Source organism: Notolabrus celidotus, chromosome 18, assembly GCF_009762535.1.
Source record: "Notolabrus celidotus isolate fNotCel1 chromosome 18, fNotCel1.pri, whole genome shotgun sequence".
NCBI classification, from domain to species: domain Eukaryota; kingdom Metazoa; phylum Chordata; class Actinopteri; order Labriformes; family Labridae; genus Notolabrus; species Notolabrus celidotus.
The window spans coordinates 3,123,368-3,138,169 of NC_048289.1; the positions used below are offsets into that span (position 1 = coordinate 3,123,368).

Here is a 14,802-nt window from a genome sequence, read left to right on the forward strand (position 1 = left end):
GCAAAACAATAATTGTTTTGATGCTCACGGAAGCTAATGGTTTCCTCTCACCTTACGGTCTATGGTGTCAACAAGCAGAAACAAAATGTGTCTGAACTCTTTCTGTGGATTGATTTGACATGACATGTGATCAGTTTGTCTCTGGTGTTGCTCATGTAAGTGAATAACTGTCAAGGGGTTTTGACCAATCAGAATCAAGCATCTTACACAACCAGAAGATCAGTAAGAAAGTATTTAAGATATATTGGCCTGCCAATACTTCTGATGATACTTATTGTGTAATAAGAATGGACATACCTTGAAATTCATGAAGTTTTTGGGTGGTCCCAAAAAATAACAAGAAGTAGCATTCATTCTTTTTTCATGCGTGCAGGATTGTATTATCTTGATGACATGCAGATGTCCTTTCAGGGCTCAATGCAGGCCAGACTTTCTGCTGCTTCTGAGAGCTCCTCAGGGACATTCACATAGCTTGACAAACACTGGTAGTGAGTGTGCCCCTGACATGCACCCAGCACACACTGAGGCATGTGAGACCAGAGGCCGAAGCCTGTCACTCATCTCATATGTTTACTTGAAGACACTAATGTCCATTAGAATCACTTGAAACACTTCACTCTGTCTTGGGAATGACTCTCCTGCAGCTGCAAATGAGAAGGAACGTGTTTGAGAGGACTGCAGCTCCACAGGGAATAAAGTCTGACACATGGACATTCAGACGTGGCCATGAATGTGTGCCCGATCCTTTTATGAACAGAGGACTACATTTCCTTCTTCAGAGATCAATACAGAAAAACTGCATGTTGCTTGCAGAGATACAGCTGGAGTGAGAGATGTGATTCCCCTCCGGGAATCCAGCACACAAGAGGAGGCAAGGTTCTACAAAATGTGATAAATAGCTCAGAAATCACAGAACAGGATTTTTGTTTTTTATTCAGGCCCTTAAAGAAAGCATGAGACTTGTTTCATTCATTGGAAAATCCAAAATGGATCTGCTTCCCTGAATATCTTTATGCTTTATTCAATCAGGAAAAACAGAAGAAGCTCTTCAGGATTTGAGAACACCTAACCATACACCTGAAGGTCACACAGATGTGGCCTATCACTAGTTTTTCATAGTTAATGGTTAAGAGAACAAACTTAACCACATAAAGACAGATCATACATTACCCTATTTGTCTCCAATTGTTTGGATATTAACACTCTGACTCACTTATGCTGGCACCAAAGAGCTCTTTCCCCCTCACTGAGTTTGCAAACAGGCGAGAAGATCAGACCTGCTGCAAGTCCCATCACTCAGCGTCTAACGGCCAGATGCCACCAGATCCATCTCCGATCTGTCACAGCACCAGATCTGATAGGTTTCTATTCTAGTCAATGTGTTAACTTCCACTGGATCTGCTCAGTTGTGTTCCTGCTGCGTCTCTGATCCGGCAGGTCGGAGCCCTCCGGATCAGATACACAAGACTTCTATTGTTGCCGGATGCCGGAGCATGACGCATCAATCTCAACAGAGCGGATGGAGCGGGACAGGAAGTCAGGTTTCACCAAAACAAAATGAAAACATCCGGTTAATTTTCAGAATAAAACACTCTATGTTATCACCAGATCGTATTTCACTTAACTACAACAACAAACCGTCATGATGAGCGGAGCCAGGCCTGGAGTCAACAGGTCAGAGGTTTTCAGAGGACCAGAAAGACAACATGGATGAGGAGAGGAGGAGGAGAATCATTGATTCAGTGATTGATTCCACCTGCCCAGACTTCTCACTCACTATTGATAAATCCACTGTTTCAGCATCCACCCACATCCGTAACCTTGGTATCATTTTTGATCAGTCACTCAACTTTAAACAACACATTAACAATATTTCAAAAAACGCTTTCTTCCACCTCAAAAACATCGCCCGTCTCCGCCCCTCCCTTTCCTTCACTGCAGCTGAAACTCTCATCCACGCCTTCATCACCTCAAGACTCGATTATTGCAATAGCATCCTCTACGGTACACCCAACACCCTCCTCAACAAATTACAATACATACAAAACTCAGCTGCACGCCTCCTCACTCACTCCCTCTCCAGAGACCACATCACCCCAGTCCTCCAGAACCTCCATTGGCTTCCCATCCCCTCCAGAATACCAGTACAAGATCCTACTTATCACCTACAAAGCCCTCCACAATCTAGCTCCCTTCTACCTCACCGACCTTCTGCAGCCATACAATCCTTCCCGCAACCTCCGCTCCACTAACGCCAACCTCCTCACCCCTCTCACCAAATCCAAGCACCGAACCTGGGGGTACAGGGCCTTCTCTGTCGCTGCCCCCACCCTCTGGAACTCTCTCCCCCAACACCTCAGATTCTCTCCCTCACTCACCAAATTCAAATCCGGACTCAAAACACACCTTTTTACAAAGGCTTTTAAAGGGGACATATCACACTTTTTTCATCAATATATGTTGGTCTAAGAGGTCCCCAAAACATGGCTTTAAAGTTTATGCTCAAAAAAACACTTTGAAATCAGATTTTGGTCTGCCTGAAAAACCCTCTTCTTCATTCCTCATCAGAACACTCTGTTTTCTCTCTGACCACGCCCCCTCCGGAAGTGGATGTGCCTCGGCTCTCCAGCACGTTGATCTAATGTTTACATGTTGGCTGAATATACACGGCTGCTCAGAGATCACGTTACTTCAACCCTCTGAATCTGATCCTGACGGAGAGGCGCCTGTAGCAGGACCTTTCTGAACGATTGGTCACAGATTTAGTGTTTCTTGTTGTTTTATTTATCAGTATGTAGACGTGTGTCTTGGTACACAGCTATGAACATGTAGCTATGTGGCTATGCTAACTAGCGCTAGCACTTATCCATGATAAATAAAAATCATCCACTAGATCTTCAAATCTGCAGACGTGGGGAGTAAAACCGACCTCTGCCAGAAAGGCAGCAGGACCTTTTCTGAAGGATTGGTCACAGATTTAGTGTTTCTTGTTGTTTTATTTGTCAGTATGTAGACGTGTGTCTTGGTGCACAGCTACAGCTACAGCTACAGCTACAGCTACAGCTACAGCTACAGCTATGAACATATAGCTATGTGGCTATGCTAACTAGCGCTAGCACTTATCCATGACAAATAAAAATCATCCACTAGATCTTCAAATCTGCAGACGTGGGGAGTAAAACCAACCTTTGTGTTTATTAAGACAGCCTACAACTAGCATGCCTCCCTCCTAAGCTCCTTGTTAGCACACATGTGTGCAGGTAATGAAAAACGGAGGGGGGATTCAGTATTATTTTATACAGTCTATGGGCTGAACAAGCTCCGAGCTCTGACTCCGTGACAGACCGGATATTGTTGTTACGTAACAAAAACACTGAAGTCTGAAACGGCTGGTTTCACACACATTTACAGAAAGGTGGAGAAATCAAAACAGGGGCAGAATGGATTTTTTTCATTCTCGGGGGGTTTGTAGACATGCCAGGGAAACATAATTCAGGTAGAGAACCATTAAAAAGTCAATTTTGCATGATATGTCACCTTTAAACTATAATTGGTTGATTTTTTTCTTGTTTTGTTTTATTTTGCTGCCTTGCTCTTCTTTGCTTTTTTTTTGCACTGTTTTCCTTTTGCTTTTCTATTGTATAATTTTATCTTATGTTCCTGTAAAGCGCTTGGAGAATCTTTTAAAGCGCCTTTATAAATAAAATGTATTTATATTATTATTATTATTATTATTATTATTATTATTATTATTATTATTATTACCACAGGAAAACCTCGGTCACATGACTCCAACTGTCCGACGGTCCTGCTCCGTGCTGCGTTCTGAAAACACAACCGGTGGGTGTTGACAGACGAGAGAGAACGGAGCTGGACCGCAGTGGATCAGAAGTCCAATTTAATACAGCCAGGATATCACACAGTCAGGAGACTTTACTGACTTTATCAATGAGACATGAGATAACCATGATTAATGGGAAACATCAATTAGAGCAGTAGTATGATTTATCATCCCAGGTTATTATTTTTACATATGATTGTGATATAATTGCTTAGTTGATGTGTGGCTTGACTTAGCTCCGTTCAAACATATAGCAAGATGGGGATCCTGTGGAGGGACACACATGTCTTACATTTATGGTTTTGCTTTTGGCTAACTTCAATCAGGAAGTGTAAACAACCAGAGCATGTACTCCTGACAGGACACCCCAAACCTACACATTCTGTTAAAACGACTCTCTGTTTCTCTGTTAGTAGTGAATTTAATTCTGAGTCACATGCATTGACAATGGACGTGGTTTGTTTTTGACCTCTTGTACTTCCTACCAAATCATGAATATCACACTTTTCAGTGACTATGATGAGAGACCAAGACTTCCAAAATGATCAATCCTCCAACATGGTGATGATTTTACATGGAGGAGGAGATGAACAGCACCTCTCTCTCGTCTTTAATTCGAGCTTCCCCCACAGTCTCCTCTAAATGTCATATCTGTGTTTCCAAGTTTGTGTGTGGCATCTATTCATTACTAACAAGGATGACATTATGAATATAGACGTTGTTAATTGTACCCTCAGCATAGTTTTGTCATGAAACAGCAGGAACTGTCTCTTCAGGCACACAACTGTCCACTTAGCTGTTGTAAAGGTCAGCTAGAATCATCAGTCCTTGTCTTGATGCATTGAGATGTTTCTGCTTCTTCATCCCTATATGTTCATTCATTCATTCATTCATTCATTCATTCATTTTAATTTGATGCTCAGACCATGATCACATGGTATGGAGCCACAGAACATAAATTACAAATTAAAGCCACAAGCGGCGATGAACGGGCCCTCGCACACCAGCAGCCGCCGCCTACGCGAGCCGTTGCCACATGTAAACTCTAGGAGTAGCTCTCAAAAGTATGCACCCTGAGCGTCATTCTTCACATTCAAAGCTGTATGTGCGTTTGATGCCCCGCCTCAACACCTGCCACGCCCACAATTTTTGTCTGATCAAAATTTATTCTGATAATTTTTTCTCGTAAAGGTGTCTACTATAGGTTGCCGTTGGTTTTGAATGAATCGGAGAAGTGGCTTCGGAGAAGATAACGAAAGTATGCACCCTTATTTTGACGCCACTTTTCATTTTCAAAGCTAGGTGGCGCTCTTCCTGTTGAGTTTGGGATATGGATGCAAGAGGCTTTTTTATGCGTCCTGATGCCATGAATATGTGTAAAATTTTTCAAGCATGTAGCTCAAAATAACCCTTATGGGAAGGGGTTTTTGAAAACTGTAGGGGGCGCTAGTGAGCACATTTTTTTCTACTTTTTTTGCGAAACCCATAAAATGTCACAATTTTACCGAGGACTGATGAGTGTGTTGGATGAGGTGAAATTACGTGCATTTTAAAGTCACAAAATTCCATTTTCTGATGGTTTTTTTTGATGCCCCGCCCCAAACTCTGACAGGCCCACAACTTTCGTCTGAACGGAATGCCTTTACTTTGTATTAATAGTCAATGGGTTTACTATAGAATGTGCTTAGTTTGGACTGAATCAGAGAAAAGCTCTAGGAAAAATGAGCAAAAGTATGCACCCTTGCACAGACCCATTTTGGCCCGATTTTTCATGTTCAAAGCTAGGTGGCGCTCTTCCTGTTGAGTTTTGAATATGGGTGCCACTGACTTTTTTGTGCGTCCTGATGCCATAAATATGTGTAAGATTTTTCATGCATGTAGCTCAAAAAACTCGATGTGTAGCGTGTTATATTTACCTCTAGGGGGCGCAACGTTTTTTTTTTTTGCGAGACCTATAATAACTTGCAATTTTCACCAGACCCGATGAGTGTGCAAAAATATCCGCGCTTTCATTCATGTTCAGGGGTCCAAAACTGCAATCTCCTATAATAATAACCCTTAGGGTAACAATAGGGCCTTCGCCACCAGCGGTGCTCGGGCCCTAATAACACAACGATATAATGATGGCACACAGCATGTTTGAAGTATAACAGATCTTACTTAAACAATGGAAGGACATTCTTCAGAAAAGCTCCTAATTTACAGATAAGTTTTGGCTTATCTGATTGCAAAAGCAAAATTAATTTAAACACAGAGACGTTGGAAATAATACCTGGGTATGAACCTCTCTATTATTCAGAATGCTTGTGTTCCTGCATTCAAACAAAATATGGTCCTCATCCCCTACATGATCATCATTACAGAGATGAAAAATCCTCAGTTTTCTATCCAGGCCTTTATACCTTCCAGTAACCTTAGGGATCCTGGTGTTATTCGTTCTAAAATTACAGATAGCCTGTCTATACTTCTGCTTTTCAAATAACAAATATTTTTCTAGTTTTACATGTCGTATAAATTGTACATATAAATCACATGAGGTCATTTTATCCAGTTCACCTTGCCACATTTGCAGAAACTGATCGTTAAGCCTCTGTTTAACAGTTCATCTAAGCCAGTTCATGTTGTTACACTGCTGTGTGATCCAGAGGTAAGACAGGCCACAGTCATCCAGTATCTGTTTAACCCAGGGGTGTCAAACATGTGGCCCCTGGGCCAAAACCGGCCCGCCGGAGGTTTCAATCTGGCCCGCGGAACGGCTTTGCAAAGTGAGAAAATTACAAAGACATTAACTGTAATTTTTCAATAAAAGTAACTACTATTTCAAATTTGTCCTCTGGGGGTCGCATAAAATCATAGTGCTGACGGAGCACACCTGAACAGCACTTTTTTTCCAGGACTTTTTTTCTTAAAGTGAGAAAATAGTTTACTTGCTGTTTGCAGAATCCGGTTGAGATTCATAAAGACTTTCTAGAGCACTAAAAGATAATCCAATTAGCACTAAAGTGTACATATATGTAAACTTGTCACAGTAGAAGCAGTGGATCCACAATCTTCAAAAGGAGCCACATATTGTGTGAATGCTTACAACACATGTGCATGCGTTACTCTTACTGATCTTGTTTCCTCTTGTCTAGATCTTTGCTTGTGTTGTTCTTGTTCTTGTATGTACGTCGCTTTGGATAAAAGTGTCTGCTTAATGACATTGTAACATTGTAACATTGTTACAGGTGCGCTCCGTCAATACTAGCACTACACCCCTGCATACAACACTGTCCAGCAAGTGAACTGTCTACGCTTGAGCTGAGGGGTCCAAAATAATCAAGTTTACCTTCTTCATTATTATAATCTATCGGTTCTTCTGCAGTAAACATTACACTCTGCGTCAGGTGAATGGGTAACCTGTGTGTTTGGTGTGTTCGCAGCAGGTTTCAGGCAAGGCAAGGCAGCTTTATTTGTAGAGCACATATCATACACGAGGGCATGCTTTACATTAAAACATTAAAATTATTGGAAACATTCAGACAAGCATAAAATAACATAATTAAAATGACAAATATAATAAAAGGATAAGGATAATTAGAAATATATTAAAAGTAAATTTAAAATTTGCATTTAAAGTGAATTTAAATAAGGTAAAATTGGAAGGCAGTGGCAAATAAAAAAGTCTTAATCTTTGGTTTAGAAGAGGTAAGAGTTTGAGCGGACCTACAGCTTTCAGGGAGTTTCAGGGCTTAAAGAGTAAAACATTCGGCCCACTATGAGACTCATCATGGTGAAAAATACAACAGCTGTCTTTGTAGAAAGACAGTTCATTAAATGTGAACATTTACAGAATGTGCTTGTACTTTTTTGCACTAAAACAAAGGGAAACATATGCAGTTTTCTTTATCTATAGGTTATTATGTTATTATTTTACTGGTCCAGCCCACTTCAGATCAACTTGGGCTGTATGTGGCCCCTGAAATGACATGAGTTTGACGCCCCTGGCTTAACCTTTATAACCCATGGTGATGCATAAGCACCTGTGTTGTGCAGGTTAAGCAGATAATTATACATACTACGGTTTAACTTACTTTCTTTACCTGTGATCAACCTCCCCCAGTAGCCAATCATTCTTTAGTTAACTGAAATACAGAGTGGGTATCGTCCCAGCTCCCCATACACCATGTTATTGCCGGGAAGGTGTAACTTTTCCAGCAGATCTATATTTTCAAACCCCCACACTTCACATGCATACAACATAACCGGCATAACAAGCTTGTCAAATAAATCTAAAGTGGCGTCTACAGGCAGGTCAAAACTTTCTGCATTTGCTAAACATGGCAAACATTGCTCGGGAAGCTTGCTTATGCAGCTCCTTAACAGCACTTTTAAACGCACCATTGTAATTCATGATGACACCAAGGTATTTAAAGTCATGTACAATCTCTAACATTTCTCCATCACATTCAAACTTAAATTTGCTTACATCCGTTTTCCAATAACCAAAAACTGTAACCTTAGTTTTATCACTATTAATTGTAATTGTAAACCTCATGTTGCATAACTTTCCTCCTATCGTGTCACTTACCATTTTTTTTATTTTTGCTTTAACCTACATAATACTCTTCCATGCCTACCTCATGTCCAATTATTCGCCTCTATTTCTTATTCAGACGGCCTTGTGAATGACAGAATATTGAGCCTGCAACAGCCTGGAGGGCAAAAAATAGCATAGTTACATGAGGCTTCCATTCATTCAGACTTGTAAAACCTTCACTCCCTCCCAAAAGTTCACTGTCAAACCTCAACACTAAATATGAACCTTCTCCTTAACTAACCTAAGAACACTTTATCACCACACTGTCAGGATAAAAGTGTCAGACTGTGAAAACAGACGTTATTACTAAGCTAGCATTAGCTGGCTTGCTAGAGGTGTCGACAAGTTACTGCTGGAGTTGTTTACATCGGTCCACGCACACCCACCATGTCAGGAGGACTGCATCCACTAAACATACATGTATTGAAACACTCTGTGTTTACTTCAACTGAGCATAAATGAAATTGTGACCGGAGGTTGGTTCTTTTTCTAACTTCGTTCGGTGTTTCACTATGGGAATCGCTTGTGCGTGACCTACCATGGAAGCTCCAATGACACCACGTCTGTCAGAGACAGACAGGTCGGACTGTGCTAGGGCCCCGCCCCTCATATTAATACAGCCGACCCAACCCTCCCAAGTCATTCTTGCTTTCTTCCCGTGAGAAAACACTATTCAAGCTCCCTCAGCGCATCTAGGCTAGCTTGGTTAGCTGCTAAACAGTTCTTAGACGCCCCGTTAAGGATCACGTCGCCGAACGCAGTTCCGGGCTTGGTCTGGATTTGTTGAGTAAGTACTTCATACGAAGTAGATTTATTATTACATAGGTTTTACCGGGACAGTGTCCGCGTTAAGGCGAGCTGTTCCACCGGGTCCTCGTATTAACTTACCGAGGTACCGGTGCCTGTGTGATTTGTACCTTTCGGCTAACGCGTAACGGCGAGTCGGATTCGGTTGACATTAAGTTGTTAGCTGAGTCGCGGAGTGTTGCTAACGTGTCACGACGAGCATCACTGTTAGGCGGACATATTTAGCGCGGGCTAATCCCCTGTTGCTACCGTTCTTATCAGGCTAACGCGTAACGGCGCGCCTTATACCGACTAAATATCAGCGGATATTTTTTCCCCTTTCCAGTCACGATGTCTTCTACCGAGACCCCAGCCAAAGGGCCGGAACCGAAGGACAAAGAGGCTGTATCCCGCCTGTACCCCGCGTCATGCGGGTCTTCAATCTCAGGCAGGGACCCTCACCCGATGTGCATAGCATGCATGGGCGCTAAACACGCTCGAGCATCGCTGGCGGACCCTCAGTCATGTTCTCACTGCGAGTCCATGCCTGAGAAAATCCTGGAAAGGAGGCTGAGAGTGGCGGTTGCCAACAGGCAGGACCCATGTCTGTCTGGAGCCACCCCTAAAGCCAGCACCAGCACCCATCAGCCGCGAGCTGAGATGGACTGGGCGACCATAATGGAGACTGACTCCCCAGTTATGCCTCCTTTGTTCGAGGAGCTCCTCGACCTGGAGCGTGGAGAGGAGGATGCAGAGGACGATGCAAACTCTGACCTCCTTGATTTGAATGAGATGGAGGATGAGGAGGATGACTCCACATTCCCCACTCAGCACTCCAGACCCCCAAGTGCGTCTGATGCTGCTCCCCAAGTGGACAGCAGCCTTTATGAGGTCTGCAAACGGGCTGCAGCAAAACTGGGTATCCAGTGGCCTGCAGCTGAGGACGCAGAGGGGGCAGAAAGAGATTTGTATGACGGTAAGAGGCTGCCACCAGCCCAGCCGGCAGCAAAACAACTCCTGCCACCAGTGCCTGCTTGTATGAAGGAGATGAGCCGGTACTGGTCCAGCCCATTTAAGAGTAAACTCCCTGCCAAAGGTTACTCTAAGCTGGAAATTAAAGGAATGGGTGAATTGGGGCTGGCCGAACCCCCAAAGGTAGAGCCTTCAGTGGCTTTTCACCTTCACCCTGACCGCCGCTCTGTGTCAGCGTCCAGCAGCATTTCTCTGCCAGGCAAAACAGAGCGCCTCACAGCCTCTGTTTTGCAGAGAATGTACAGATATGCTGCACAATCAGTCTGCTCTCTGAACGCTCAGACTCTACTCTCTGCATACCAGGCAGAAATGTTGGAGGAGATGGGCCGGCAGCTGGACTCCGGAGCCCCTAACCCGGTTCTCTGGGACGAGATCTGTGTTGTTAATGACCTCATCCTGCGCTCCTCACGAGGCGCAGTGCAAGGTTGTGGCCATGTGATGGGACTGGCTGTTGCAGGTGAGAGAGCTCTATGGCTGAGCCTCTCAGGCCTGGGTGACGCACAGAAAATTGAGGTTATGGATGCTGCATATGACCCCTCCAAGGGTCTCTTCGGCCCAGCTCTGGAAAAAATGAGGGAAACCAGTACCCTCAGGAAGCAGGAAGGCGAAGCCTTCAACCTCTGCCTGCCCAGGAAACAAGTCCCTCGCCCCCCTCAGGCTCAGAGGGCTGGCTTTGCTGCTTCTGCAGCAGCAAGGGGGAGACCAATGGGTGCCAGACCACAGAGGCAGACAGCTGGCTCACAGTCTAACCAGCAGCCCCGGTCAGGAAACCCAGGTCCATGGGGCAAACACTCCTTTGCAGCAGTGGCTGCGAAAAATCGCCCCTCCCACCCTGGGGAAGGGAAGAAGAAACGGGCGACCTAACGTCCCTCGCTTCTCCCTCGCCATCAAAGCGAAGAAGGGTGGAGCAGAGCCCCCGAGCTCTTGTTTCAGAGACCCTGGTGTTTCCAAGTTCTCCAGGAGTCCCTGCCTGTTCTCTCTCCCCTCAAGTTCTAGAAGTGGAGAGTCAGAGGCAAACAGTTTTTCAGTGTCACCAAGCACTTCCACCCTGTTCAAAAATAAAGTGGGCATTCTTGCATCCAGGCCAAGAGCCAAGGGCGAAATGCCTCCACAAAAACAAAATAAAAACAAAACAATGTTGTTCCCCATTAATTCCTCTGGGGGGAGCTCCTGCTCCACCAAGAGTAGTCTCCCCTCAGAGTCAGGACTCAGGGGTGACGGCACTCTCTGCCCAGGTAGACCACTGGCGCGCATGCGCAGTACATCCCTGGGTCCTGTCAACCGTTTCCAAGGGTTACAGACTACAATTCGCTATGAAACCACCCAGATTCAACGGTGTGTTAGTTTCAGTAGCCAGAGGGGAGGCGGCACAGGTCCTAGAGGAAGAAATAACATCGCTGCTAAACAAACGAGCGATCAGAGCCGTCCCGGACGTGGAAGCTCAACAGGGGTTTTACTCCCGCTACTTCCTCGTCCCAAAGAAAGGGAGCACATCACTTCGCCCCATTCTGGATCTCCGTGTGTTAAACAAGCACCTACGAAAATACACGTTCAGGATGTTAACACACAAAGTGCTTTGCCGCTCCATCCGTCCGGGCGATTGGTTTGTAACAATCGATCTCGCGGACGCGTATTTCCACATTGCAATTTATCCCTCGCACAGGAGGTTTCTCAGATTCGCTTATCAGGGAAAAGCCTACGAATACCAAGTCATCCCGTTCGGGCTGGCGTTGGCACCGAGGGTGTTCACCAAGTGTGTGGAAGCAGCGCTGTCTCCGTTACGGAGCAGCGGCATCAGAATATTCTCGTACATAGACGATTATCTGATATGCTCCCATTCACGCGAACAGGCAATCAGAGATTCGGCTGCGGTGACAGGTCATCTCAGGAATCTTGGGTTCAATATAAACTGGGGGAAAAGCAGATTACAACCCAGTCAATATACAGAATACCTGGGGCTCAGCATAAACTCCCTCTCGTATCGTGTCACGCTATCAGAGGGGAGATTAACGTCTCTCATGCATTGCCTCTCCCTTTTCGAGCGGGGAAAAGTCATATCATTCAGACTATGCCTACGCCTGCTCGGCCTCATGGCTTCAGTGATATCTGTAGTGCCCCTGGGGCTTCTGATGATGAGGGATTTTCAGCGCTGGGTAGCGGCGTTGCGCCTCTGCCCGCGCAGACACCTCAGCCGGCGAGTGAAAGTAACGCCGACGTGTTTGGCTGCGCTCCGCCCGTGGAGGGACGCTGCGGATCTCGCGTCAGGCGTCGCGCTCGGCACGGTGTCATCCAGGGTAACCATGACGACGGACGCGTCCCTGTCAGGCTGGGGAGCGACCTTGTCGGGCAGAACAGTGAACGGTACCTGGAGCCCGAGGCTGGCTCAGGCCCACATAAATGTTTTAGAGCTTTGGGCAGTGTTCCTAGCTTTACAGCATTTCCTGCAGTTTATCCAGGGTCACCATGTTCTGGTGAAAACAGACAACTCCACAGTGGTGGCGTATATAAACCGCCAAGGCGGGACTCGCTCACTACAGTTACACACGTTGGCTCGGAAAATGATCATGTGGAGCAGCACACGGCTCCTGTCACTTCGAGCGACACATGTGCCAGGGGTGTTGAACAGGGGGGCGGATCTTCTGTCACGGGGGAACCCGCTATACGGGGAATGGACACTCCATCCGCAGGTGGTGGAACAAATATGGCAGAGATACGGCCGGGCAGCCGTAGATCTCTTCGCCTCGCGAGAAAACGCTCAGTGTCCGCTGTATTTCTCCCTGTCCGAGGTGAATGCCCCTCTAGGTATGGATGCTCTAGCCCACCCATGGCCGGACGTGCTGCTTTATGCATTTCCTCCGCTCAGCCTGATCTCTCCCACATTAGCCAGGGTGAGACAGCAGAGTTTGTCGCTGATTCTGATTGCACCACAGTGGACATCGAAGCACTGGGTAGCAGAGATAACACAAATTCTGGCAGACGAGCCGTGGCCTCTCCCCATACGCAGGGATCTTCTGACCCAAGCGCACGGCGAGATCTACCACCCGCACCCGGACCGCATAGCACTCTGGGCTTGGCCCGTGAGAGGTGGAACCTGAACGCAGCAGGCTTGCCGGCGCAGGTTATAGACACCATTCAGAGTGCGAGAGCACCCGCAACCCGCTCTCTTTACAGTGGTAAATGGCGGGTTTTTGAGGAATGGTGTGTCATGAGACAGATCGTTCCTTATCAGTGTTCAGTGGTTGACCTGCTGTCTTTTCTGCAGGAACTGGTGGATAAGAAAAAGGCATTTTCTACAATTAAAGTGTACTTAGCGGCCATCTCCGCATGTCATGTGGGCTTTGGGGATAAGCCTGTGGGGCAACATCCTCTTGTGTGCCGGTTCATGAAGGGTGCACGGCGCAAGCTCCCGGTTTCCAGGCTCCTGGTGCCCCTGTGGGACCTTTCAGTGGTTTTGGATGCCCTCTCTCGTCACCCATTTGAGCCTATGGGGGCAGTAGAGATGAAGTTTGTTTCTCTGAAAACAGCTTTGATTTTGGCGTTAACCACAGCGAAACGCGTGAGTGATTTACAGGCTTTGTCTATTCGCCCTTCCTGTTTACAGTTTGGCCCAGGGCTCACCAAGGTCTGCCTGCGGCCCAACCCTGTATTTGTGCCGAAGGTGCTGGAGTCAGCCTACAAGTGTCCCACAGTGGAGCTTTTGGCGTTCCACCCACCCCCTTTCTCCTCAGTGGAGGAGCAGAGGCTGCACACTTTGTGCCCGGTACGGGCTCTGCACATGTATATGTGTAGGACAGCAGAGTTCAGAAAAGAGGACCAGCTGTTTGTATCATGGGCAACCCCTCATAGAGGTAAGCCGTTGTCACGCCAGAGGCTGTCACATTGGATTGTGGAGGCTATTTCTCTGGCTTATAGTTCGAAGGGCTTGCAGCCCCCCCAGGATCTGAGGGCTCATTCCACGAGGAGCATGGCTACCTCTTGGGCCCTGTTCAAAGGGGTTTCTGTGCAGGACATTTGTGCTGCTGCGAGCTGGGCGTCGCCACACACTTTTGTCAGGTTCTATAGGCTGGATGTCTCTGGGCCATCCCTAGCACAAGCTGTGCTGGACAAGAACTTGCCATTGTCATTGTAGTAATCACAGTCTGGCTCGACAGGATGTATGGCTTCGGGAAAATCATACAATCCGGGAGTGGTCTATATCTCCCATAGTGAAACACCGAACGAAGTTAGAAAAAGAACTTTGGGTTACTTAACGTAACCTCGGTTCTTTGATAACAGAGTGAGGTGTTTCACCAACACTTCCCTCCTTGCATGTACACGGTAAGAAACCGGTCTAGAATGACTTGGGAGGGTTGGGTCGGCTGTATTAATATGAGGGGCGGGGCCCTAGCACAGTCCGACCTGTCTGTCTCTGACAGACGTGGTGTCATTGGAGCTTCCATGGTAGGTCACGCACAAGCGATTCCCATAGTGAAACACCTCACTCTGTTATCAAAGAACCGAGGTTACGTTAAGTAACCCAAAGTTACCTCCTGGCCACTGTTGGCACTGTGCCAGGTTTTGCCAC

The 14,802-nt window shown here is 46.1% G+C and overlaps 1 protein-coding gene across 1 annotated transcript; it reads left to right on the forward strand.

Annotated features, from left to right (window-relative positions):
- The first annotated feature begins 9,557 nt into the window (after positions 1-9,557).
- Positions 9,558-13,416, forward strand: LOC117830473. The gene is made up of 2 exons (XM_034708613.1): positions 9,558-10,999; positions 11,422-13,416. The coding sequence occupies exons 1-2, from the start codon at positions 9,558-9,560 to the stop codon at positions 13,331-13,333; spliced, it is 3,354 nt and encodes a 1,117-aa protein (XP_034564504.1). The 3' UTR covers positions 13,334-13,416.
- The last annotated feature ends 1,386 nt before the right edge of the window (positions 13,417-14,802 follow it).